Raw genomic sequence first — 22,532 nt, 5'->3', positions numbered from 1 at the left:
ACACGTAGAAAATTCTTTGTCTGCCTCCGTCAACGCGATCGATTCATTCGGACGTAAAAGCGACGGCCCAGCTATAGGCGCATGGTCTCTATGGATCTCCGTGCTCGCATTGGTCGCTAGAGGGAGCCCACTTTGCGCTATGCGGAGGATGGTAGCCTCGATGCCCTCGATTCTCGTTGCAAGTCCCTCGATTCTCGTTGCAAGTCCCTCGACATTCTTGTTCATGGCCTGCAGCACTTCTTGCTTCGCGATCGTGGTTGTGAGTAGCTTAACCACGGCGTCCATACCATCACCCGCCGTCGGGCCCGCCATGGCGTTGAGTGTAGTCTAACGACGGCGTGTGGCGAGCTTATTACAGCGGTCAGGTCTGAATGTAAGTGAAGAAAGCTCTCGGAGTGGGAAACTAAAGGAGGTGCGCCCTAAGCTCTGTTGAATGTGCGAGAACTGGAAGGGATGAGATGAACATGCGCCGCGAGCCAAGGTCAAGGGAAGGAGATTGTACCGCTCTTAAAAGAAGCAGATGCCTCCCAATCTCGAACAGTACTAGTGGCATACATGCTTCGCCAGGCTCGGATCACGAGCTAACTAGGGTCCAGCGATATCTATTAAACCTTACATACAAATATGGACAGCATCGTGCATGGAAGCAGCCCCACATCGAGACACCACCAAGCGCAAGTCATTAATGACTTTGGAAACCAGGCTTGTTAGACGAATATACGATACATCCTGGCGCGGACTGCCATATAATGCCACTGATACATAGACACTTGTTGCCGAAAGAGAAAACACGATCATAAGAAAATCGAGACTTGTGAACGCGCTCAGAGCACGCTACGCAGGAACTGGGGCGGGCACCCGTCTGCGATAGCAAGGTACGGCATGAGGTCACTCGTCAGGAAATCGCTCGGCCACTCCTGGCGGACCTGCTTCTTGAGGTAGCGCGCCACGATATCGAGGTTCTTCTCGGTGATGGAACCGCCCTTGAGCGTCGGCGCGACCTCGTCGACGACACGGTCGATGTACTCCGCCGTAACGTGCTCTCCCGTGTCCAGGCGCGAGCCGTACTTGACGTATTGCCAGAGTTGCACGCGCGTAATCTCTGCGGTCGCGGCATCTTCCATGAGATAGTTGAGCGGGATGCAGCCATTGCCACCAACCCACGCGCCGCTGTAGGCGAGTGAGGCAGCGACGCTAGAGCGGACACCAGCAGCAGTAATCTTTCCGGGGACGGTAGTGTTAAGGAGATCGGCAGCAGTCACCTTGACGTCCTCGCGGCGGTTGTGGTACTGAATAGAGTGTCAACTTGAGAAGACGTGGAGTCATAGTCTCAACTTACCTGGTTGGGACCAACCATGTGCTCATTGAAAATCTCCATGGCAATCTGGTTGATGAGCGGGTGGGCGATCCAGGTACCGTCATGGCCGTTCTTGACCTCGCGCAGCTTATCCGCGCGAACCTTGTTCATGGCAATTTCATTCGCCTTCGGGTCGTCCTTGATGGGGATCTGAGCAGACATGCCACCCATGGCAGCGACTTTGCGCCTGTGGCAGGTCTGGATAAGGAGGCGAACGTAGGCGTCCATGAAGGGCACCTCCATAGTGACGTCTGAGCGGTCTGGCAGGACAGCTGTTCGGTCAGCACGGCGGCGCTTGATAAAGCTGAAGATGTAGTCCCATCTGTTTGTTACGTCAGATAACAGACACGTTCAATCTCGGGAGGTTTACTCACCGCCCGCAGTTCAATCCCGATGAGTGCTCACGGAGCTCAAACAAGATCTCCTCCATTTGGAAGGCAGCAGGGAGTGTCTCAATGAGGACAGTCGCACGGATGATTCCGTGCGGCATGCCGATGTATGACTGTGAGAAGTTAAAGATGTCGTTCCAGAGACGCGCCTCCCTGTAGTGCTCCATCTTCGGCAGGTAGAAGTACGGGCCGGATTCGCGAGCAACGAGTTCCTTCGCGTTGTGGAAAAAGTAGAGTGCAAAGTCGAAGATGGCTCCCGACAATGGCTCATTGTCAATCGTGACTCGTGGCTCGTCAAGGTGCCATCCTCGCGGCCTGAAGCGAATGTTAGAAAATTCTTTATGAAGCACTTGAATGTGGCGCACCTGATGATAAGGGCAGCGGGATTTTGGCTGAGCTTGTACGACTTGCCACCAGTCTCGAAGTCAATCTTGCGGCGAATGGCGTCACAGAGGTTGACCTGACCGTTCAACAGATTCGCGAATGTCGGTGAGTTGGAATCTACGTGAAATTTCAATGCTGCAGAATGCCGTCTACAGCCATATGTACGCACCTTCAAAGTCAGCCATGAAGGTCTTTGTACCACTGTTCAGTGCATTGATGACCATCTTCCTGTCCGGAGGGCCGGTAATCTCGACCCTCCTGTCCTCGAGTCCGGGAGCGGGAGACGCACACACCCATGACGGGTCGGCACGAATATTCGCAGTCTCCGTGGGGAAGTCCAGGTGCACGCCGGCATCAAGACGCTGCTGCGCGACCACTCGCGCGACGAGGAGACTTTGCCGCGTAGAGTCAAATGTCCTGTGCAGGGCAGCCAGGAACTTGAGAGCGTCGTCCGTGAGGATTTGGCTTTGGGCCTGCTGGGCCTCCTTAGAGAGAATCTGTGCGCCTGGAACGGGCATGCTTAGGTGGTGGGATGGTAGGAGTGGTTGTCAGGAGGCAGCATCTGTGAGTATTTGTACCTTCGTCACGGCACCCCGTCGACGCCATCTCGAGACCTTGCACGGATTCGGAACGTCATCCTCTGAGTGAATTCACATGCCAATAGGCGCCCGGACGGAGCCAGCTCCCGTAAGTGGCATGTCTACCGACGGAACAGCCGCGGGTATTCCGCTGCTCGCCCGAATTTGACGGGGTCGTCGAATTTGCAGCCTACCACAGCCTACCACTCTATTCATCCGCGGAATCGGCTCGGGCTGACGTCCTAGTGCGGAATGTGCTGACCTCCTCGGCTTCCAGCACCGTCAATTCTTTCCTAGCCTCGCTGATTTCCGGAACTCGGAATTCAGACCAGGCAATGTACGGTCACTATCGAAGCCCGGCGGTATCGACAGGCTTGATCTTGCGCGGCTTTCCACGTTCACGCGCAATCTGCATGGGAAGAGGAACGTCAGCAGAAGTGCTCGAGTTTGTCGGTTTCTTGCAGATACTTCCTCCGCTGAGGGAACTAGGACGGCACAGTAAAAATTGACATGTCAATACAAGAGCCCGCGTAAAGGTAATACATGGGGTCGGACTATCATGAAGTCTTCTTGTTAGATGTTGACTCCTTCTCCTGTGTTGGTACAGGGACGGCCGTCGGCTCCGCAGACACTGTGCGAGGATTAAATATTTGTATGGGCAGTACATTTTGCCACGGGAGACTTCACCTGAAGCCAGATTCTTCACAACACGTTCTCCGACCTTGATCACTCTGCGACACGCCATCTGCCATACTCCGCAACTCACGGAACCTGCGGGAGCGAAGGGGAACGAGAGCCACCAAGTCAAGGGGCCGAACCACCCAGGTGGCAGATAGAAGACAGCAGCTTTGCGGTACCACCAGCCCACGAAGAATTGGAGGCCTGCTGTCAGAACCCAGACAATGGTGTTGAACTTCAGCGAGAAGGATGTCTTGCTAGATGAAAGCTCCCCATCTGCAAAAAGGCAAACGTGTCAGATGCACCAGAGCCTTGCGACAGCCACGCGCCGTACGGCAAGTGCGGCGAGGACCGGTGACTCACTGAGCTTCTCCAACTCAGCCAACCCCTTGTCCACGCCCCTCCTCAGCTTCGCCCACTTTGCGAACTGATCCTGCGCACTCGTTTGTAGGAGCTCCTTCTTGTTCACAAGGATTTCAGTTTTCAGCTTCTTCTGCTGCGCAATTTTTGAGGAATAGAACAGTCGCAAGTACAGTGCGTACACCTGCGGGCGGGGCTTATGAGTCGGGTACAGTGGGGATCTAGAATGCGGAGGCTTACCAGCTCAAGCAGGACGGACTTGCCTATCCATGAGATGAGCTCAGTTAAAAATACAAGGGTGAATATGGTAAAGATTAAGGACATGGTAGGAAGCTGTCGCGCACGGACGCGTGTAATGGGTCGGTGACACGCCAGCATAGCGGGCGCGTAGTTTATTTGTTCATGTTAGAATCGGAAGCTCTTGCCTTTTTCTGACAGACCCTCGCAGCGCGGGGGTCAAGCAGACATTCGTTCTCTATTTCGAAATGAAAGCATCACAAGAGCCGGCGATAAATCCCAACAGCATCCAAATGTTGTTATGGTAACAGAAATATAAAATGGAATATATATTCTGTACAGTTTAGGGCAAGGGCCTAACGCGCAACAACGTGGGTGCCTAATCGAAATCATGAAACGCCTTGGTTTAGCGAGTCTACTTGTACAAATGGCGTATGAATCACAGGTAAGCCAGGATGAGGAATGGGGCATCCTATACACGGGAAACGCTCGCTCTGAACTCACTACGCAAAGAGATAATTGTGGAATGAGACCTTTCTATCTCCAGCAACAGGCTGGTCGACTCTCGGTACTCGTCTGGGTGGGTTGCGTCTTGCGGGTGAGCCGGACGGGGACGACGGAGCCCTTCGTTGCCTGTCCCACGGCCGTGACCTCCTTCGAAGAGGGAGTCTTCTATCCCCCCGCGGTATAATATCCAGACCGGCTATGCCATTTTCTAGCTCGTCTTCGCCTGCATCGGACCCAAGGTCAGAGTGTTCTGCGTCAGCGTCGTGCTCTGCGTCCGAATTTGTTTGAACCATGCCAACAGGGCCCAGATGCGGCGAGCCGGCGGCTGACTCCGCAATCGCGGAAAGGGCGGAATGCCTTGGAAGCGGAGGCGGGGCGCCTTCTAACTCTGCATCAGAGTCTAGCTCGGAGAAGACAAAGTCGGACTCGACGTCGATATCGGTACCAAGGTCTGTGCCGCCAACAGAGTCGAAGTCAGTACCCATATCGGTGACGGGAGGTGTATCAAGCCCTGCCGGGAGCTCGAAGAGTGGGATCTGGTTCGGACGAGTAACATGTGGGCGGAGGATGTACGTGAGACGTTTCGGAGGCGAGGTGCCCGTGGGCGAATCCTTGCCTAAAGGACGATAAACAGAGCGACGTCGTCGAACGAACGTAGAACTCACTGAAGCTAACCACATTGTGGTATCTAGCGCAGCAGTGCACCACGTAACGGGCGAATGCGTCGTCATTGATCTCCCAGACCAACCGCATATGCGTCCGCTCAACCTCCCGAATGACACCGAGCGTACCGATAGGAGTACTCTCGTCATTGCATACCTCGACTGAGTCTGGGTCTATCCACACGCCCACGGCCAACCAGCTCATAAGCTCGCCCTCGACCTCCCTGACTAGGACTTCAGTCATGACTCCACGTCCTCTTAGCTCCTTGCGCATGCCCTTCAAGCTCAGAGAGAACTGTCCAGCAGAGGCAGAGCTGGGTTCTCTGACTGTAGGGATCGCGGAGGGGATGGCGGCAGTGCGAGGAAGATAGGCAGGAAGTGGGCTAGGGAAAGTCGGTCTGACGTGCGGGACTGGAACAGATAGATCAGACCCGGAGGGTCTGGTGATATGTGGGTTGCCCACAAAGCGAGCTACAGTTGATGAAGGGTGTGCATCCGCTCAGTCCCTGCGAATGCACAGCGAGGAACGACACGGACCATTCTCCTTCCTCCGTACCCATCGCTTGCCTTCCTTCTCGTCTCTCCTATTCTTCTTGGGAACGAGAGCAGAGAGGTCTCCTCCAGCACGATCGGTCGATGCATGTAGGTGTGCGAAGCGGTCGTTCGCTCCGCCTGAGCCCCGTAGGATAGCGGGGAAGGACATCGGGATAGGACCGGCAGGGGCAGTGGTATCAGAGGTGACTGGTGCATCGGTGGACGTACTCATCGTTGTGCTTGTGTTCGTTGTTGTAGCAGTATCCTCAGCTTGTACGTTTCCTGTAGCCGCCATCTGAGTTAAAGCGAATTTCTTTATACCAAGAGCGCCCCGAGTCAGTGCACAGAGAGGGACCGAAGCGAAGGCGGATGTGACTTGACAGCTCTGATATGCGCTCGACGAAGCGAAGAAAAGCGCCAGATTTTGATCTCTTGAAAGCGCATCAATGCCATATTTGGATTGAGGCGGGATTGACGCATGACGCGGGGACGAGGCGCTTTGTTTGAACACCTCTCCTCGTTGATGTACTTGCCATTAATCGCCTCCAAAATGACAACACCGTTGCGCAGAAGCTCTCGCCTGGCTGCTTCGACCTCTCTTGTTGCTTCGACTGTCGTTGGCGTGACTCGCACCTCCCACACCGCTACCGTTGCGGCTGTTCAGGGCTCTGACACTCGCGCGAAGCAATCTCGCCATACTCATACCCAGGCAGTCGCGAAATCCGGCCCTGTAGAAAAACAAACGAGAAGCGCGAGAAAACGCGCTCGGAACCCGTCTCTTGACTCTTCGGATTTGACAGCTTTGTCAGAAGACGATACAGAGGCGGTGATCCCCACAAGAAAAGTGAAGGCATCCCGGAAGAAGGTAGCAGCTATCGAATATACTCTAGCTGACTTCCCAAAGAGGTCCGAATCTCCTTGGAAGATTGGGCCTCATGTCTCTGCGGCCGGAGGCGTTCAGAACACGATCCTAAACGCAGCGAGCATCGGGTACGTTCCAAATGGTTGGGTTCAAGTCATACGCTCAATGCGCTTGTGCAGCGTAGAGCGACCGCTTTTGCTTTGTTTATGAAGTCGCAAAGGAAATGGGACTCTCCACCGCTTACTCAGGAGTCGATAGACTCCTTCAAGAAGAGGCTTGGAGAGTTTAATTACGACTCCAAGCATATCCTGCCACATGGGAATTATCTCATTAACCTAGGAAACCCAGACGAGCAAGTAAAATATTCCATTGCTACCTACACATCTTTTGATGCGCGTATTAGGAATAAGAGAGCGAAGTCGTACGATTGCTTTGTCGACGACCTAAAACGATGTGAACAGCTTGGGCTGTTACTGTACAACTTCCAGTGCGTTACCCTGGTGTATATGTTGGCAACAAATACCTACTCTCATATTAGCCCAGGCTCGTCCGTAGGCCAAGGAACCACGGATGACTCCCTCACCTTAATCGCTGAATGCATCAACCGCGCTCACAAAGAAACAGAGCGCATCATCACGGTGATAGAGACTATGGTAATCCCTTTCTTGGTTACGCCGTAATCAGTCGTTAACGGGTTCTTCAGGTTGGTGCTGGTAGCGTTGTTGGCTCGAAGTTCTCCGAGATCGGAAGGATAATAGAACAAGTCGAGGACAAGAGTCGTGTTGGTGTTTGTATCGACACGTGTAAGTTCTCCTCGAGCAGATCTGAAGTAGTACTCTGACATGCATCAAGGCCACGTATTCGCTGCTGTAAGATTTTATAATTTCTGTGTGCACAATGCCTTGAAGAACGAAGTTATACTTACGACTGGAAAACCAGGGTTACGATATTCGCACCGAGGAAGGCTGGAAGTGCGTCGTCTTCTCTCATGATTCATATTGCCTCAACTCTCAACATGCTGGTTTTGATCCAGTGTGACAAGTGCGTATTGTCTGCAGTGATCACCAGTACCCGCTAAGATAATATTCATGTCCAGTGGACGAGTTCGAACGCCAAATTGGCTTCAAATATCTTCGTGGCATGCATCTCAACGACTCCAAAGCTGCGCTCGGGAGCCGCAAAGACAGACACGAGAACATCGGCCTGTACGTACCGTGCCCTCCTGCTTCGCCTTCCGTACTACTGTATTGAAAATGGTTTGCCTGCAGAGGTCATCTCGGCCTTCAGACCTTCGCCCACATCTTGAACGACCGCCGTACACGGGACATCCCCCTCATCCTCGAGACACCAGCGTTCGAACCTACGGCCGGTGCACGCCGTGGAAACCAGTTTCGCCCGGGAGAAGGGTGGGATGTATGGGCTACGGAAGTGAAGGTACTTCAACGGCTTGCTGGGGCGTTGGGTGAAAACCACAAAGATGTAGGAGAGAGTGCTCGTCAAGACGAAGGTGCCGACGAGAAGGTGGATCTGGAGGCGTGGACAGAGGAGATTAGGGCTGTTGTGAAGAGCGCCGGCGTAAAGCTAGACAAGGATGCTGGTGTGAAGAAGCAAGGCGCGAAGAAGCAAGCAAAGAAAGCAAAGAACGACGAGGATCATGAAGAGGCAGGTGACAGCTGCGATGAGTTATAAATGCGCGTAGGATACGATGCGCTTTCAAGTACCGTAAGCAGCACCAATGGTACAAATGACATCGCATTAACGTCGACGGCATGAAGTACATTACAGTGCATGTAAAGGAAAGGCTACAACAGTAAAGAAAGGACTAGTGTGTTATTGATAAAGATAAAAAATATACATTGCAACTATATTACCTCGCACTGGCAGTGGCGAGGCGAGAGGTGATAACGTAGAGCATGTAAACCTGTCCAAACGCAGGGGGGTATCCAAAAGTCCCTCCTCATATAGCCACAAACGGATTCGTCATGCTCTTCCTCCCAGAGAAAGGCACCTCGTCTCGCACGGCATAGCGGTCATCAAAGGGCGTTGCAAACGGGTCGAGTGTCGACGCGCGAATTCCGAGCTTCTTCGGGGGAGGCGGCGACAGGGGTGTCTGAATGTACGCCGGCGCAGCGTACGCGGGGAGCTGCATGTTCGGTGGTGGGGTCGGCGGGTGGTTGTAGCCGTGGTGCAGCGGCATCGCGAACGGCGCGACGTTGTCCAGCGGTGTCGCGGCGGCAGGCGCGGAGGGCGTGACACCGATGTCGAGCGGGACGCTCGCGCGGTGTCGCTGCTTCGGGCGCAGGGTAGGCAGCTTCGGCGGCGCGACGCTCGAGAGCCAGCCTGGCTTGCGCGGGGAGACGCTCCACGCCGAGCTCGGCTCCACACGGCCCTCATCGTTGTCCGTCAGCGTTTCGACGTCGCCGTCACTCGTCGTGATTATGAGCTGCGGGCGCGGCTTCTCGCGCATGCTCAAGTTAGGTGTAGGGCTTTTCTCGCCTGTTTGCTCTTCGTCCGGGGATGCCTTGCGTCGCCAAAAGGCCGTTAAGAAACGCTTGTGCCAAGGCTCAGTTGGGGAGTTCGATACACCCGGGGTCGGGCTGCTTGGTGGTAAGGCCTGAGACTTGCGCAGGCTGATCGCGGAACGGGACTTGGGCTCGGGAGCAGACTGGGCTTGGGCTTGGTCTAGGAACGACTCCCAGGACTTACCAAGCTGGGGATTGCGGTTCTGTCCGTAGGGGTGCAGCTTGTTCTTGTCGGTTAGCGACATCCGCGTCATAGAGGGCGGGAGGTCAACGCGGTGCATCTTCTCTACGTCTCCGCCCATGTCCTGAGATTGAGCCTCATGGCCGGAGTCGCGGAAGGGCATGACAACGTCATTGATACCCGCGCGCTGTGTCTTGCGCCAGCGGCGTTTCTTGTAAGCTTGCACCCAGTCACGCCCATACGAGTGCCAGAAGATGACTGAGAGCGCCATAAGGACGACAAACCCCCACAGGTCCATGAATATGCTGAACATGATGCGCTCCTTCTCAAGCGAGGCGACGTAGGTGTTCACAAGCTTGCCGATGACGCCCTGACTGTTGTTGTTACCGCCACCAATCGCAGCCGTAGCGATGGGCTGCGTGACTTCGCGGATGTCATCTGGGGAAAGTACAAGCACGGAATCGTTGACGCGCGGGATGTCGATCAAGAGGTTGTTGTGGAGGAAAGTGAGGGCGCTCTCGATCGCGTTGACTTTGCTGCCAATGAAGCAGCGGATGAACTCGTCGATGGGCTCCTGGAGAATAGTGCCGTTGAACACAGTGTTAACCGCGTCCTGGATGTCCGTGTAGAACGCGTTGATCGTGTCGTTCAGCGTCGTCGTCGTGCCATTGACCCATCCAAAAAGTCCATCGTTCACGGTGCTCTGAACCTGATCCACACGTCCATTGATGTCGTTCGCGTATGTAGCGCTCTGATTGTACATGCTTGCGTTTATCGACGTCGCGATAGTGTTCTGGAAGTCGTTCACCGAGGCAGCGGCTTGCTGGCTGAACTTGTGCTCTAGTGGCCCAATGGCGATGAGCTGAATCTGTACCGAGAGCAGACCGAAGAAGCCAATGAGGAAGCAGGCGAGTGCAGGAGGGTGGAAGACGTAGTGGAAGAACCACGTTAGGTGGACGTATTGCGATGGGCTAAAGCGTAGGAGCCGCGCGATGCGGTTGGCAATCTTGGTCAACAGCGGGTGCTGCATGTTCCCCTGCAACATCATCAAGTTGTGATCGCTGAGGTGCACCGTCGGCGCGCTTTTGTTTCCGGTATACGTGACAGACGGGTCCGACGTCCATGCCTCGCGGGTGAAACGCAGGTGATTCTTGAGACAGCGCCACTTGTACCACTCCAGAGCACAGTGGGCGGCAATAAGCAATATGGCAACGGCGATCAGTATGACAGTACCAATCTTGGTTATCTTGACGAGGTCGTGTCCGAGATCGTCGACCACAGACGTGTCCATATCACTACAGAATTCGACGGTATTCTGAGCAGGCACAGGAAGCACAGACGCATCGAAGGTCAGCCCAGCAAAGGTATCATTGATGTCTTTCTTGACAAGCTCGAACGGGGTATCAATGCTACAAGCCATCAGCTTCGTATTGACGGAGGGGTGCAGCCCGCTTACATATCGTCGATCGTCGACTTGAGGTCCGAGATTGTAGGCAGGGAATTGTTGAGCGTTACCAAAGCATTCTCAAAGTCCGAGGGAAGTGTTACGTTTTGCAACGAGTTTAAGCTCGGTACGCTGATTTGAGGGACGGTAATGTTGCCAAATGGGTTGACCTTGTTTATCGCATTGATGGCTGTCGTAATGGCGCTGTTGGCGGTTTGGACGTCATCTTGGATGGAGGTACGCAGACTACTAAAAGTATTAGAGAGAAAGCTGTTGAACTGGAGACGCGTCAGGTAATTGTTCAGGGAAGCACATATTGACACCTACCTCTTGCACCGCCCCAATGAGAATCGATAGTGCACCCCTCACCACAAGCTCGAGAAAACAGAGAAAGGTCGAGCGGTACATGTCGACTATGAAGTTGATGATAGCTTCCATGACCGTCAGCGCGAGCACGAGGGCTGCACGTGCGCCGTTCATAGTCCCATTCACGGCTTCGGTGATGCGGACATTTGTAGCGGCAGCCATATACCGGGGCATGCTAGCAGCGGCGGTGGCGGCTTTCTCAGCTGCCTGACAGCTTGCAAGAAGGTCATCTTTCGCGCTTGATACCGCGTCCTGGGCAGAGGCAGACGAAAGTTGGAGGCGAAACGCGACAAAGAGAAGCGAGAGAATTGGATACGCGAGCCACGTCAGGGAGAGGAGGTGTGGCAGTTGCAGATATGGTGTTAGTGTGGTGTGGTGTGTCGAACGAGGGTCGTAAACAGGCGCTGTCGCAGACATGCTTGTCGAAGGAGGTCGGCCGGCGACTGGGAGGAAGGGGGAAGACGTTGGAGGTCGTGAAAAGACGGCGAGAGAGACGACGGCGCGCACAACAAGGCCGTGCAAACGACAGGAGTGTGGCGACAGGCATGCCTTATGAGAGAAGGCCTCTCATTGTGCCGGAAGGCTGCTGGCCTTCATTGTTCTCGGTAAGGCGGAAGACAATAAAGCGTCCCTTATCCGGATGCAGTGCACCCGTTCCGCTCTGCATTCTTCGGCGTTTTGACGAGCAAGCAGCACACAAGTGCAGTGCTCCTCGCGATGGTAGATATACGATACTTTGCGAGAGGTCCGAAGGTGAGCACGCGCTAGTCGCAGGACAAGAGCCCGAACAAGCGCTTCCTTCCCGACGGTCTTTGTTTGCCGGTGCTTGGTCGCCGTTTGACCCGCCGGCGCCTCATATCGCCGACGTCCTCAATGTCGGTGAGCATAGCGAGACAATGACGGTGTATGCCTCTGGCGACTAAAGCGTAACACCCATTCGTAAGCCTGCCTACAGAGGTGATGGCTTGAATATTCACCTGCACTTAACTGACCACTTTGAAACGCAGTGTCGGGCGAATCCAGAAACGCGACTATCTCGTGCAAGATGCCCGGAATACGACCCGCGCGCGGCATGCATAGCCATCATCCACAACGATCGGATGGCTTGTGTTGGTTTAATATCTCCCGATTCTATCAACGCCTGGAGTCAGTGGATGCAGCCTATAGCTTGGTGTGTCTCACTTCAGATGTCCCAGATTGAATACATGCGACTTCCACCTCGCACCCAGGGTGTGTGGAACGTTGACCTCCACAGGATATGCAGGCATGGGAACCCTCCAGGAAATCTCCAGCGAGATGTGAGTAGAAATTGAGACTGGCGGTGGGGGTCTCTCTAAAAAACAAGGTTTGGACATCGAAGCCCTCGCAGTCAGCCGCTTCTGTACATATTCGGCGAACTTGAACTTGAACCAGCACGCTGCCTCTCTCTCCTCGACGCCCACTGCCGCTCGCACAGCCTACCTCCTGCAAGCTAACCCACGCCCGCACGGCCCTCAACACCCACAAGAACATACACGCTCCTTACATTTCACGACTCTTCCACATCTATGCGCGCACTCGGCCTCCTCGCGGCGGTGTGTGTTGCCCTCCACGCCACCGCCGCGCCTATGCAGATGTCCAAGGTGGTCCCTGTCCCTGGTCTAGGCGACTTTACTCTCGGTGCCATAGGACCTACAGCCGTCCCGAACGCGAACCTCCCGAGCCCTCAACTTCCAGGCGGCGTGTCGCATGCCCGTCGTTCGAACCATGACTCTGTCGACATCCGCCCTCGGCAAATTCACAGTGCTGATTTTGAGGCTAGCCCCAACTCGACCCTTCCTGCGGTTCCTCAGGCTGGACAGGCCCCCAGCAAGCGCGATCCCAGCTATACTCCTGTGGTTACTCCTGGTGCCTACAAGCGTGACTCTGGCTTTGTCTCCCGTGGTCTTGCCTCTGGTGTTCACAAACGCGCCGAGAAAAAGAAGGAATACCATGCGCACATGCGGAACGAGCAGCAGGGGAAGGACAAGAACAAGCTCGACATCTCACAGTTCGAGTCTCGCAATCTCGGGGAGCCCCCGGAACCGGTCTACGAGCGCACTGCTCACGTTGACAAGCGTGAACCAGGGGATATGTTTCCTGCATCTGCCTCTTTGCGTAGATACGAGGACGACGAACAGATGGCTCGCCGCGACGAGGAACGTCAATCATCGAAGGATTCGCACCACAGATCCTCTGGACATGACACCGAGACTCTTCAGAAGCTTGCTCGCCGGGCGGACACCAAGCATAAACACAAGCATGTGGGGACATCTGGTCAGAGAAGTGAGCCTTCCGCACAACTGGCTCGCCGCGCGGTCGATCGCTCCAAGTATGCGAAGACCGCGCATAAGAAGACCCCTGCCGCGAACACTCTGGATACCCGCCCCCAGGACCGCACCTCGCAGGACGACGCTACTGGCCCCGCCGCGTACAGCTCTGGGCTCGCAAGTGGCGTGAAGTCCATCGGCGCCGTGCCACATGCCCTTTCTGGCGTGACTGGTGCCGCCCCGGTCACGATCCCCGACACACCTCTCACCAGTGCAGACAACAGCGCTGCGGAAGCTGCCGCAGCGCAGGCCGCCGCCCAGGAGGCCGCAGCGCCCCACCCAGTGGACGAAGAGGTGCCCACGACCGCGAACGCCGGCGCGTACCCACACGTCGACAGCTACAAGTACACGGATCCCGTCCCCGGCGCGGACGCGGACGCAAACGTGCAGTCAGCGCCAACCGTGAAGCGTCATTCGTTCGTATTTGACACGGATCCGCTGATGCCATCCCAGAACATGACCGGCAAGGACCCGAGCATGGGCGTGCTCAATTTCGACAGCAACCTCCCTGCGAAGGAGGTGCCTGCGAAGACTGCAGAGAAGACCATGCCTGTGGAGGACCCCAATAGTGCGGTAGACAACGTTCCTTCAGCGGATCCTACTGCGGTTCCGGCGCCTGCCCCCGCTCCTGCTAAGAACCAAGATGTCCCGTCCAATCCCGCGTACGCGCCGTCTGCTTGAGAGTGAAGACTTTGACTTTTCTAGTTAGTGGAATGGTGGAGTGGATGTGGATGTGTTTGAGTAGTGCACAACGCATGAAGTGTAACCTATAATCATATCTGAAGGGCTCTGAGAAGTGGCGATCTGAATGGCATCCAATTATCAAGTACCAGTACAAAGCAAGTTCAAAGCAGCGTATTTGAAAGTACAGATGAAGCTAAGACACATTCACCAAGCGGCAACGGAGTGCATGAGGATGTGCGAGGAAATCGGCGAATTAGCTGGCTAGGGTTTATTTATTTATTTACCGATCCTGCATATTGTTGAGGAGACGGAGGATGTTGATGACTGTACACAACAGTCAGCGAACTGGGAAAGGCAAGCCTACAGCGAGAACCTACAGAGATTGATAAAGCTACGCAATAAGCGATCAGCAACTGCGCATACACTTTGTGAGGTAAGCTGAGAAACTCACTCAAGGTAAAGGCTGATGGCGCCCAGGATGTACTCGTCAGGTGAGAGCCTACGGTTGATGAGATACGTGTCATAAACGATGTATCCGCTAAAAAGCAGCGTGCCGCCGACGGCGAAGAGTAGGTCCATCGTGCGGCCGAAGGGGAAGATCATCCCAACGAAACCCGTCATCATCAGCGCGACCAGCCCACCGAAGAGCCAGGGGCCCATTCCGCTAAAATCGTACTTGGATTGGAAAGTGAAAAGCGTCAGGCCGAGGAACACGCCGAGCGTGATAAGCCTGGAAGACGGGTTAGGGTGTGAGCGGAGAGGGGAGAGGAGAATGCGGACGTACAGAGCCTGCAGGACAATTCTGGTCTCAAAGAAGGCGACAAGTACGCCAAGAGTGAAGGCTTCCATGAGGGTGAAGGTCGACAGGAGGACGAAATTGAGCGGGTGGCTGTGACGCTTCCAGTACAAGAGACCGAGATTGATGAGGGTACCGAAGAGTGGGACATATAACGACCATTGACTAGGGCAGATTAGTTGAGTGCGATACACAAACACGAGACATGTGTACACTTACTGCGTCACGACCCAGAAGATTGCATCGTCGGAGGAAGCGATTCCGCCGGCAACAATGCAAGTGGCAAGCTGGCTTCTGGCTTAGTGACAAAACCGATCAATAAAATAAGAAGGCCTACGATCTGGATGACTAGGGAAAATTAGATTGTTACACTTACTATCAGGAAGACCGGGAACTCACAGAGGATGGTATAGACTTTGCGAACGAACGCGTTCCTAATTTCAACCGCGCTGTCAGCGACGGTTGTTCCGTACTGCACTTAGAAGGTCAAACATCGAACGCGTAGCAAGAGAGGTTCTATCGAACCTTGAAGTCGTCAGGAACGTCGCCAGCCAGTGGTTGATCGTAGTATCCTCCCATGCCTGCACTGGGCCCAGCCTGGGGGCGCAGAAGCGGCTGCTGCGCCTCTTCGTCGGACGAGACAGAGGTGAGGTCCTTATTGTTGGAATACGATGGCGGAGGTACGGGATAATTACTAGCCATTGCGTCGCTCGAAGAGGTGGTAGTGGTAGTTGAGGAGAGAAGGACCGCGATTAGTCCGCAGCTATGGGGCTTAGCGTCTGATTCCGCAGCTATGTCATATTTGGCCGGGACCCCGGACATCGTATAGTACGCGCTGCCAGTAGTAACTTCCAGAAGGGATCGCCAGCCTACCGTACTGCAGTATTGTGCTTAGTACTGTCAGTGATATTCGTGAAGCAACCTGACAGCCCAGGCTCGTGAACAATTCAGACTCATAAATTGACGCGATTTTTTGTGGCAAAACAAAGATGGTCAGCGTAAGTTAGGTATTGCTGTGTCTTACCCGGAAAGGAAAATCGCTTATTTATGTTGTCTCAGACTGGTTCGCTGTAGAAACGAAGAAAGATGTGCTCCTGTAAGGCTGTAATGATATCCCAAAAGCATATAACAAGAGCATTTTACAGACCGCTGTGCGCAACTAGCACTCGTCTACGTGAACGTGATTCACGTTGAACTGTTATCTTGCGCCACGGGGAGAAGTGTGCGGACACTCATGCGGAAGAAACTTAAGGGTCTTACAACCGCTGAGAATACCGCCGTGTCTTCGTTTCTCCAAGGCGCAGCGTTCCAAGGCTGTACCGTCTTCTTGACGTTGATCAGCATTCGACACCCGATGATCGAGTACGCCACTATGAGCGTCCTGGAAGTTGTGAGCTTGCAAGCGGCGGATTTTTCTGACGAGACTTACTCGGGTAGTGCCGCAAAGAGTGCCGCCTGAATGGTCACGTCAGCACAAGTATCAGCTCATTATGATAGGAAACGTACCCCTCCGATCACCCACGCAGTCAGATTCGCCACAAACACAGCAACTACCGAGGCAAAGTACACTATCGAATCTGCCAGCATAACGACGAAAAGCTCTGGTGTGTGCCTGTCCTGACTGAGGAAATGTCGAATCGACTTGATAGTGACAAGGAAGAAGAGGACGCCGTCGAGCACACCGGTTGGGATCCCGTACGCCCAGGGCTGTAAGACCCAGTGCCCTGGTAGACAGCCAGATACATGAGACAAGGGCATCACTATCGTGTATGCGTTAGAGAGCAATCATGGACTACCATTAGCACTCGAGAACATACACTTGGCACCACCTGTCATGAAAGTTGTCATAGCGCCCTGTAAAGCGAGCATGGCAACCTGCAGTGACAACATAAAATACAGGAGTTTCTTGCTGCTCCCGTACATCGCATACAATCGGAGAATGAGGATAACTGTTTAGGGGCGCATTAGATATGTAAGCGAAATAAGATAAGTTGGACCAACGGGTTGTGGTGAACTGGGTTACAAGGTTCGAAAATGTAAACCAAGCATAGCAGAAGGCGCAGAACTGCGATTACTAGTCGTCAGCTGTCTCGGGCCAAAGTGCAGACTCGCATCCTCACCCTGGCTCCAGGATTGTCGAGGTTGAGAGCTGTTGTGCAGTGAGACAAGAGTCATGAAAGAGGCACTTCGCGACGCACATATAACTGAGGGTCTGTGGTCGCATAAAAATGACATGGGCTTTGAAATATAGAAGGCACGTACATCAAGTTGACAAGCCTGAACCAACGAACAATAATCGTTCAGTCTGGTGGCAGAGCGAGAGTTCAAGATACATACGGCCAGTAACGATTCTGCACGATCCTATCAGAAATTGGTAGTATAATCATAGGGTTTCCCGCGTACCGCTAAGTATAGAATCCTCGCTCGCGTCCACCCGCCCGTCCAGATGAAGGATATCTGTATCAGGTTAGCTGTGCAGCGAATATGGCGCACAGGGCACCAACCTCGTCGTCGAGCGTAATAACTGCGATCAGGCCGTTAGTTAGCACACTTCCCGGACTACTCAGTACAATACTCACGGTACTCATAGAGGAGCACCACGTACGAGCAAACTTCCAGACGTTAGCGCCAGGTATCGCCAGACGTGCAGCTTGGGACTTACTCCAAAGCATGTCGGTCAATCGATATCCCTGAGCGAGTTGCTCTGCTGGAATCGGAATTGGCGTGTCAGGAGTCATTACTGTAGATGCAACCGGTTGAAGAGCATACAGGTTCGAATTTTTAGTGCATTTTATATCCCAGAGAGCCAGGCTGGGCCAATGCACGGATAGCCTCGAGTCGTCTCCGTACGTAAGAATTTCTGCTCATGCACTTGTCTATGCATGCCCTGCACCATACTATCACGGTTAGCGCGACACGAGATGCGGGACAAACGACGCACCATGTAACCCAATCTTGCACTCAATCTCAAGAATCGGCGACATGCGATATCATGTGCGATTATATTTTCGACGCAGCCAATAGATGGTCGGCGTGCACAGGCACGAAGAAAGGGCATGCCTGCGGCCTTGGGCTCTATCTCCGAGAGGAGCTGCCGCATCGGAGACGCCACGCACCGGGATCGTGAGATGAAGGGCTTTACAAAGAGCGAGAAGCAGGGCTCGACGCCAGTCTTTAACTGTTTGCACAGTTGGACGTAATGTAGCACCTGTGATAATAACTCGTTGTGCGGTGAGATAGCACAAAAAAGCATCGGACAGACTGCTTGTCACGCCACGAGGTGAGAAACCTGACCTGCGCTTATGGACCTAGACTCCTTCTGCGAAGATGTGCGGCATCAGATGTGACCGATTTGACTCCCAGGCACGTAGCTCCCAAGTTTAACTGGCAGGCCATAAGCCAGCAAGCATTATTTGTGATCATAAACATCACGTACTTTCCATGGGAGCATGCGATCCATTCCCCACAGTATGTTATCCTTTAGCGTGTTAGGTCAGAGCGAGGAGATGAGATGTCGCGCAGGTGCGAGTGATCGTCGGCTTTCAGGGTCCGCCCCAGCGCTATCTATCGTCGAAAGCTAGGCTGTACTAGCTGCGAGCTCGAGCGCAGAATACGCGTAGGCCACTGAACACAAGAAGCGGGTTTGTAGCGAGGTGGCGGTAAGATTTGGTGGGGCAAAGGGCCGATGGCGATTCCATTACGCACCCTGCGTAGTATTCAGATCTGCGTCCCGGTGAGCGATAGTAGAATGGCATGATAGCGGCTGCGACCTTACCAATTGTTGGGTAGCAAATCATACCGCGAGTTGCGCACCAAAAGAAGGGATATGCAGGACAGGGCTTCCTCACTCTCATAGCAATGTGTCAAAACAGCCTTGAGGTGTGCGCATTTTGCTTCGAGAAGCGAACCCCAAAATATGTCGGCTGCGGCATGAGTAGCGGGTGGCCTTAGTGACGTGAAGATATGTCTTGACGGTGAGCTATGAGGATGCTCGAAATCCAGATAGATCTCACCTGATCTTCTACTATCGGAGCACATTATGCGGAGTACGGTGATGTGCAGAGGCAGCTTTAGGCTTGGCAAGGCGTCATTACATTGGTAGGATAACGTGATGCTACAGTTGAGATGCGAGAGTATGAACGAAATAAGGAGTTCTCAGCTTGGGTGCGGCTTGTTGAGCGAGTCTTGAGAAGCGCCTCTGAGGCGCGGGCGCTGCCTGGGGAGGGCAGCCTCGTGCAATATTCTGCTGAACTGCCTGTGGCCCTGGGTATCACGATGCATGCGATTTAAGGTCACGTACTTACCACGTATTTACCACGTTACAAGATTGCGATCGCCCGAGCAAGCCTTGCCGGCATGAGCCATTTCGCTTGCGTAGTTGGTGAAATTGTGTGTTACGGTCATGAGCTACAGCTAAGCGGACGCTCACAACGCCACGATATCTTCACAAGATGGTCGATACGTCGGAGATTCGCCAGATGGGGGTCCCACAGACCAGCCCATCTGGCGAAAGAGGGCCACATTTAAGAAGATAACAGCTGGTATTGGTCTCATGGATCGCCGGTCAGTGAGCCACTGAGAGCTTGCAAGCTTGGCCTAGTCATCCGGATATGAGCTGGCACACTTCGATAGCAGAGATCGTTTACTGACTGGATGCGCGCTTACATCGACCCTGCTCTAACTAACGCTCGCAGGTGGGGTGTGGCGTTTACGTACGTCCTCTCTTCTCTACCTTCATTACTGCCCTGAGCTCTCCCCCTGTATCTCAGATGCTCGTCCCCTCAGCCAACCCCACAGGGAAGGCTATGTCGTACGGCAGCCCCTCCGAATAGACTTCCCTCAGGTGAGAGGCCATCGGATCCATAGCTGTACGGAGGGCGGACAAGATGGCGCTCGCAGTCATCTGCAGGCTCCATGCGCTCACAGCTTTCACGCGTCGGTTGAAATTTGCCTGTGTGACGTGGTAGGCCATAGCCTCATACACCTTCGCCCCTATATCGTCCACGAGGCCAGCTGTCAGGGCGAGATAACCGTCAGAAGGTACAGGGGCACGAAAGAGATGGGACATACTCTCCCACATCGTCCATGCGCCATCAAAGTTGCTAAGATCCTTGACAACACGTGAGTGAATGGGTATCAGAGTACGATTTGCACTAGATCCGCACGTCAGCCAGCGAGATATTAAACACACGTGTGGCTGGCACTCACTTCATGAACGCGACAATCGGTCTGATGAGCGCATTATTGGCGTATGACAGATCCGCAGTGAACAACGGCACTGCTGTCTTGAGGTCACGGAACCTCAGGTCAATGTCAATGATGATTTTGGGGTGCTCCGCGCTGTCTGCAGGCATAGCAGTTTGGTCCGATGGCGCGCTCAGCGGAGGCTTCGCGAGCTCACGCTGGCCAGGAATGCGCTCTGCGACCGCCGACGTTGCGGCAGTCGTGATCGCGTCTGCAATCTCACCAATGAGAGTGTTGAAGGGTGAATCATCGCTGTAGTCACGTGGAAACTTAATGTCTAGTACCGCGTCCACCTTGCCAGAGGTGATCCAGGAAATGGGGCCTTCCTGTGTGGACATGTGCTGCAGGTGATCGATGTTGACACCATCGATGCGAAGTCGGGACTACAATGCGGGCTTAGTCATGGCACATATGGTGAACTGCACGCATATACTTACCATACGGGCCCACTGACCATCCTTGAGGTCCTGTTCGGTAGTACGTCCTATACTTTGCGGTTTGTGCAAGCTGAATAGACAATTATCGAACTGCCCAACGACGTTCTCCGCTGAAAGGAAATCGTAAAAGAGCCACTGCTTCCGGAATGTCCGAATGTCTGCGCGGAAGATGGAGGCCGTGAATGGCCGGAAGCTACCTGGCTGGTATACGGTAACCAGGAGATCCTCTAGCTGGAAAGATTCCAGTTCGAAGTCGCCTTGCCGGGCCTGGTGGCGGAAGGAAGCCGGGTCAAGAGGATTTTCGGGATCCCAGTGTACGAATCGCCGATCTGTGGAGAAATTCATCGGCAAGTGGCGGTACTGATAGTGTACGACCTACCAAGGACACCGCGTACGCCCTTCACAACTGCATCTGTAACAAGACCTTTGCCCTCCAGCCACCGCGTGAAAGATAGAGTAACGTCGATTGTATCCACGCTGAGGTCAAACATCGAATAGTTGGTATCTTCGCCTGGCAGCTCTTCCAAGATTGAGTCCTCTTCGTCATACATGAAGCCATGGTTCGCAGGATGATTGCTGACGTCGTAACCTGTCGCATAGTGATACCCAGTGTTCCTGTCCGCTCGCACTTTGTTAACAACGTCCGGTCTACGTGTGATGTAAACATTCTTAAAGGATATACGCGAATCCTTCCACTTTGGGACGATGGCGGACTCAAATACGATATGTATCCCAGTCTCCGCAGTGAGATAGTCGCTAATTGCGCGCGCAACATTTTCTGCGATAACTTTCAGGAGATTGATGGAACAACGATACCAGGCAGACATACCTTGCAAGCGGAGACTGTTCACAGTTATAAGAAACACTGAGAAGAAAGTGGTCCTGCATACGAGTCAGACATCTTTTGAAGAGACAGTTCGAACTACTTACGTGCCCACGAACAACCACAGTGTTTGGCTCATAAAGAACCACGTTATGAAGGCAGATATCTCGTCTGCATTGTACTTGCGGAACGACCGAATGGTGAGCCACTTGAAGCGTACGCGCATGCGCTGCCAAAAGCCGCTAGCCGCATTCAGGAAGTCGTCTCGTGTTGGTCGGTGAACGTGAGGGAGCGACAGAGCGAGCTGTCGGAAGAATTTTGAATAGTTCTCTAACGGCCGTGAGTCCTGCTGAGCAGGTGGCTGGACACCCGGAGAAGATTTGTTCTCATTTTGCGGCTCTTCTCCTTCTGACGGTAGCCTGCGATGCTCAGAAGGCGGACGATCTTGAGAGACCTGAGTGGTCGTGTGAATGCCCCGATAGCTAAAGAGCAAGGACTGGCGGGAGCGGGACGGATGATGCGCAGCGAAAGAGACTTTCTGAGCAAAGTCCCAGGTGTGTCTCTCAGGCAACAATCCTGTGCGCGATGTCGATGGCTGGGTATAGGTCACTGAGGAATATCGCGACCAGGATACCCTTGTGTGCATGCTGCCGGCCGTGCCAGGGAAGGCCTGTCGGATGAAGAATTTCCGTACGAGATCATAGCGGTCGAGGACGGCTTTGTTTCGAGGGCGTTGCAGAAAGCCTCCTAGACCGACTGTCGCTGAGACCATCGAGGAGCAGGGCAAGCAGAGTCAAGCCATGTTCGTCACGGGCAGGCACGAGGAGAAACAGGCAAGTCCGTCTTCGGCTTTTCCCGACTCAAAGCTAACCTTGTTCATTTTGGCAGTCATAAGTTCAACTCGGGCAGCCAACACGATTTGTTCCTGCTAGAATTAAAGCTGTCGTCTGTGTGCGGTATAAACATCTTCAAAGTGTACCATCATGTTGAAAGAGATTGTCGACGGTAGTCTCGCTGCGGGGTATGCTTTACTAGACAAGGTAGGCACGTCCAATACTCAAATTCAAAGTCAAGTGCCCTGCTCATGTAACACCAAGGGCTTGGTGCCGGATTTTGCTCTGCGCCTCACTATCCGAGCA

At 53.9% G+C, this 22,532-nt stretch overlaps 9 protein-coding genes across 9 annotated transcripts; 2 read left to right on the top strand and 7 right to left on the bottom strand.

The window, feature by feature from the left end:
* Positions 1-587: 587 nt before the first annotated feature.
* Positions 588-2,646, bottom strand: PHACADRAFT_257875 (uncharacterized protein). Its single transcript, XM_007396835.1, has 5 exons — positions 2,300-2,646; positions 2,112-2,247; positions 1,732-2,061; positions 1,340-1,679; positions 588-1,289 (listed from the first exon to the last, which is right to left on the bottom strand). Exons 1-5 carry the CDS (start codon positions 2,352-2,354, stop codon positions 825-827), a joined length of 1,326 nt encoding a protein of 441 aa, XP_007396897.1. The 5' UTR covers positions 2,355-2,646; the 3' UTR covers positions 588-824.
* Positions 2,647-3,013: 367 nt separating this feature from the next.
* PHACADRAFT_123019 (uncharacterized protein) lies at positions 3,014-4,108 on the bottom strand. Its single transcript, XM_007396834.1, has 4 exons — positions 3,987-4,108; positions 3,750-3,930; positions 3,396-3,662; positions 3,014-3,339 (listed from the first exon to the last, which is right to left on the bottom strand). Exons 1-4 carry the CDS (start codon positions 4,068-4,070, stop codon positions 3,266-3,268), a joined length of 606 nt encoding a protein of 201 aa, XP_007396896.1. The 5' UTR covers positions 4,071-4,108; the 3' UTR covers positions 3,014-3,265.
* Positions 4,109-4,849: 741 nt separating this feature from the next.
* On the bottom strand, positions 4,850-5,864 carry PHACADRAFT_46370 (uncharacterized protein; the record flags this gene model as incomplete). Its single annotated transcript, XM_007396497.1, has 3 exons — positions 4,850-5,101; positions 5,145-5,623; positions 5,690-5,864. Coding segments are annotated over 3 exons (906 nt in total), but the record flags the coding sequence as incomplete, so codon positions are not given.
* A 1,939-nt stretch (positions 5,865-7,803) lies between these two features.
* Positions 7,804-12,003, bottom strand: PHACADRAFT_174690 (uncharacterized protein). The gene is made up of 3 exons (XM_007396833.1): positions 11,023-12,003; positions 10,708-10,973; positions 7,804-10,660 (listed from the first exon to the last, which is right to left on the bottom strand). Exons 1-3 carry the CDS (start codon positions 11,476-11,478, stop codon positions 8,506-8,508), a joined length of 2,877 nt encoding a protein of 958 aa, XP_007396895.1. The 5' UTR covers positions 11,479-12,003; the 3' UTR covers positions 7,804-8,505.
* Positions 12,004-12,069: 66 nt separating this feature from the next.
* PHACADRAFT_174689 (uncharacterized protein) lies at positions 12,070-12,323 on the top strand (the record flags this gene model as incomplete). Its single annotated transcript, XM_007396832.1, has 1 exon — positions 12,070-12,323. A coding segment is annotated over exon 1 (162 nt), but the record flags the coding sequence as incomplete, so codon positions are not given.
* A 152-nt stretch (positions 12,324-12,475) lies between these two features.
* On the top strand, positions 12,476-14,091 carry PHACADRAFT_257868 (uncharacterized protein; the record flags this gene model as incomplete). The annotated part of the gene is made up of 1 exon (XM_007396831.1): positions 12,476-14,091. The coding sequence occupies exon 1, from the start codon at positions 12,609-12,611 to the stop codon at positions 14,088-14,090; it is 1,482 nt and encodes a 493-aa protein (XP_007396893.1). The 5' UTR covers positions 12,476-12,608.
* Positions 14,092-14,207: 116 nt separating this feature from the next.
* Positions 14,208-15,628, bottom strand: PHACADRAFT_257866 (uncharacterized protein). Its single transcript, XM_007396830.1, has 8 exons — positions 15,415-15,628; positions 15,289-15,361; positions 15,227-15,237; positions 15,109-15,176; positions 14,878-15,054; positions 14,545-14,823; positions 14,471-14,484; positions 14,208-14,417 (listed from the first exon to the last, which is right to left on the bottom strand). The coding sequence occupies exons 1-8, from the start codon at positions 15,589-15,591 to the stop codon at positions 14,374-14,376; spliced, it is 843 nt and encodes a 280-aa protein (XP_007396892.1). The 5' UTR covers positions 15,592-15,628; the 3' UTR covers positions 14,208-14,373.
* A 257-nt stretch (positions 15,629-15,885) lies between these two features.
* On the bottom strand, positions 15,886-17,785 carry PHACADRAFT_210009 (uncharacterized protein). Its single transcript, XM_007396829.1, has 14 exons — positions 17,659-17,785; positions 17,552-17,596; positions 17,469-17,501; positions 17,394-17,413; positions 17,293-17,346; positions 17,227-17,240; positions 17,152-17,166; positions 17,088-17,101; positions 17,010-17,038; positions 16,891-16,954; positions 16,707-16,838; positions 16,396-16,649; positions 16,319-16,344; positions 15,886-16,270 (listed from the first exon to the last, which is right to left on the bottom strand). Exons 2-14 carry the CDS (start codon positions 17,559-17,561, stop codon positions 16,075-16,077), a joined length of 861 nt encoding a protein of 286 aa, XP_007396891.1. The 5' UTR covers positions 17,562-17,596; positions 17,659-17,785; the 3' UTR covers positions 15,886-16,074.
* A 1,869-nt stretch (positions 17,786-19,654) lies between these two features.
* On the bottom strand, positions 19,655-22,039 carry PHACADRAFT_96531 (uncharacterized protein; the record flags this gene model as incomplete). Its single annotated transcript, XM_007396828.1, has 7 exons — positions 19,655-19,902; positions 19,960-20,042; positions 20,098-20,516; positions 20,571-20,899; positions 20,950-21,348; positions 21,400-21,452; positions 21,501-22,039. 7 exons carry the CDS (start codon positions 22,037-22,039, stop codon positions 19,655-19,657), a joined length of 2,070 nt encoding a protein of 689 aa, XP_007396890.1.
* Between the last annotated feature and the right edge of the window lie 493 nt (positions 22,040-22,532).

The sequence above is a fragment of the Phanerochaete carnosa genome, assembly GCF_000300595.1.
Source record: "Phanerochaete carnosa HHB-10118-sp unplaced genomic scaffold PHACAscaffold_6, whole genome shotgun sequence".
NCBI lineage: Eukaryota > Fungi > Basidiomycota > Agaricomycetes > Polyporales > Phanerochaetaceae > Phanerochaete > Phanerochaete carnosa.
This window is presented reverse-complemented; position numbering and strand designations above follow the sequence as displayed.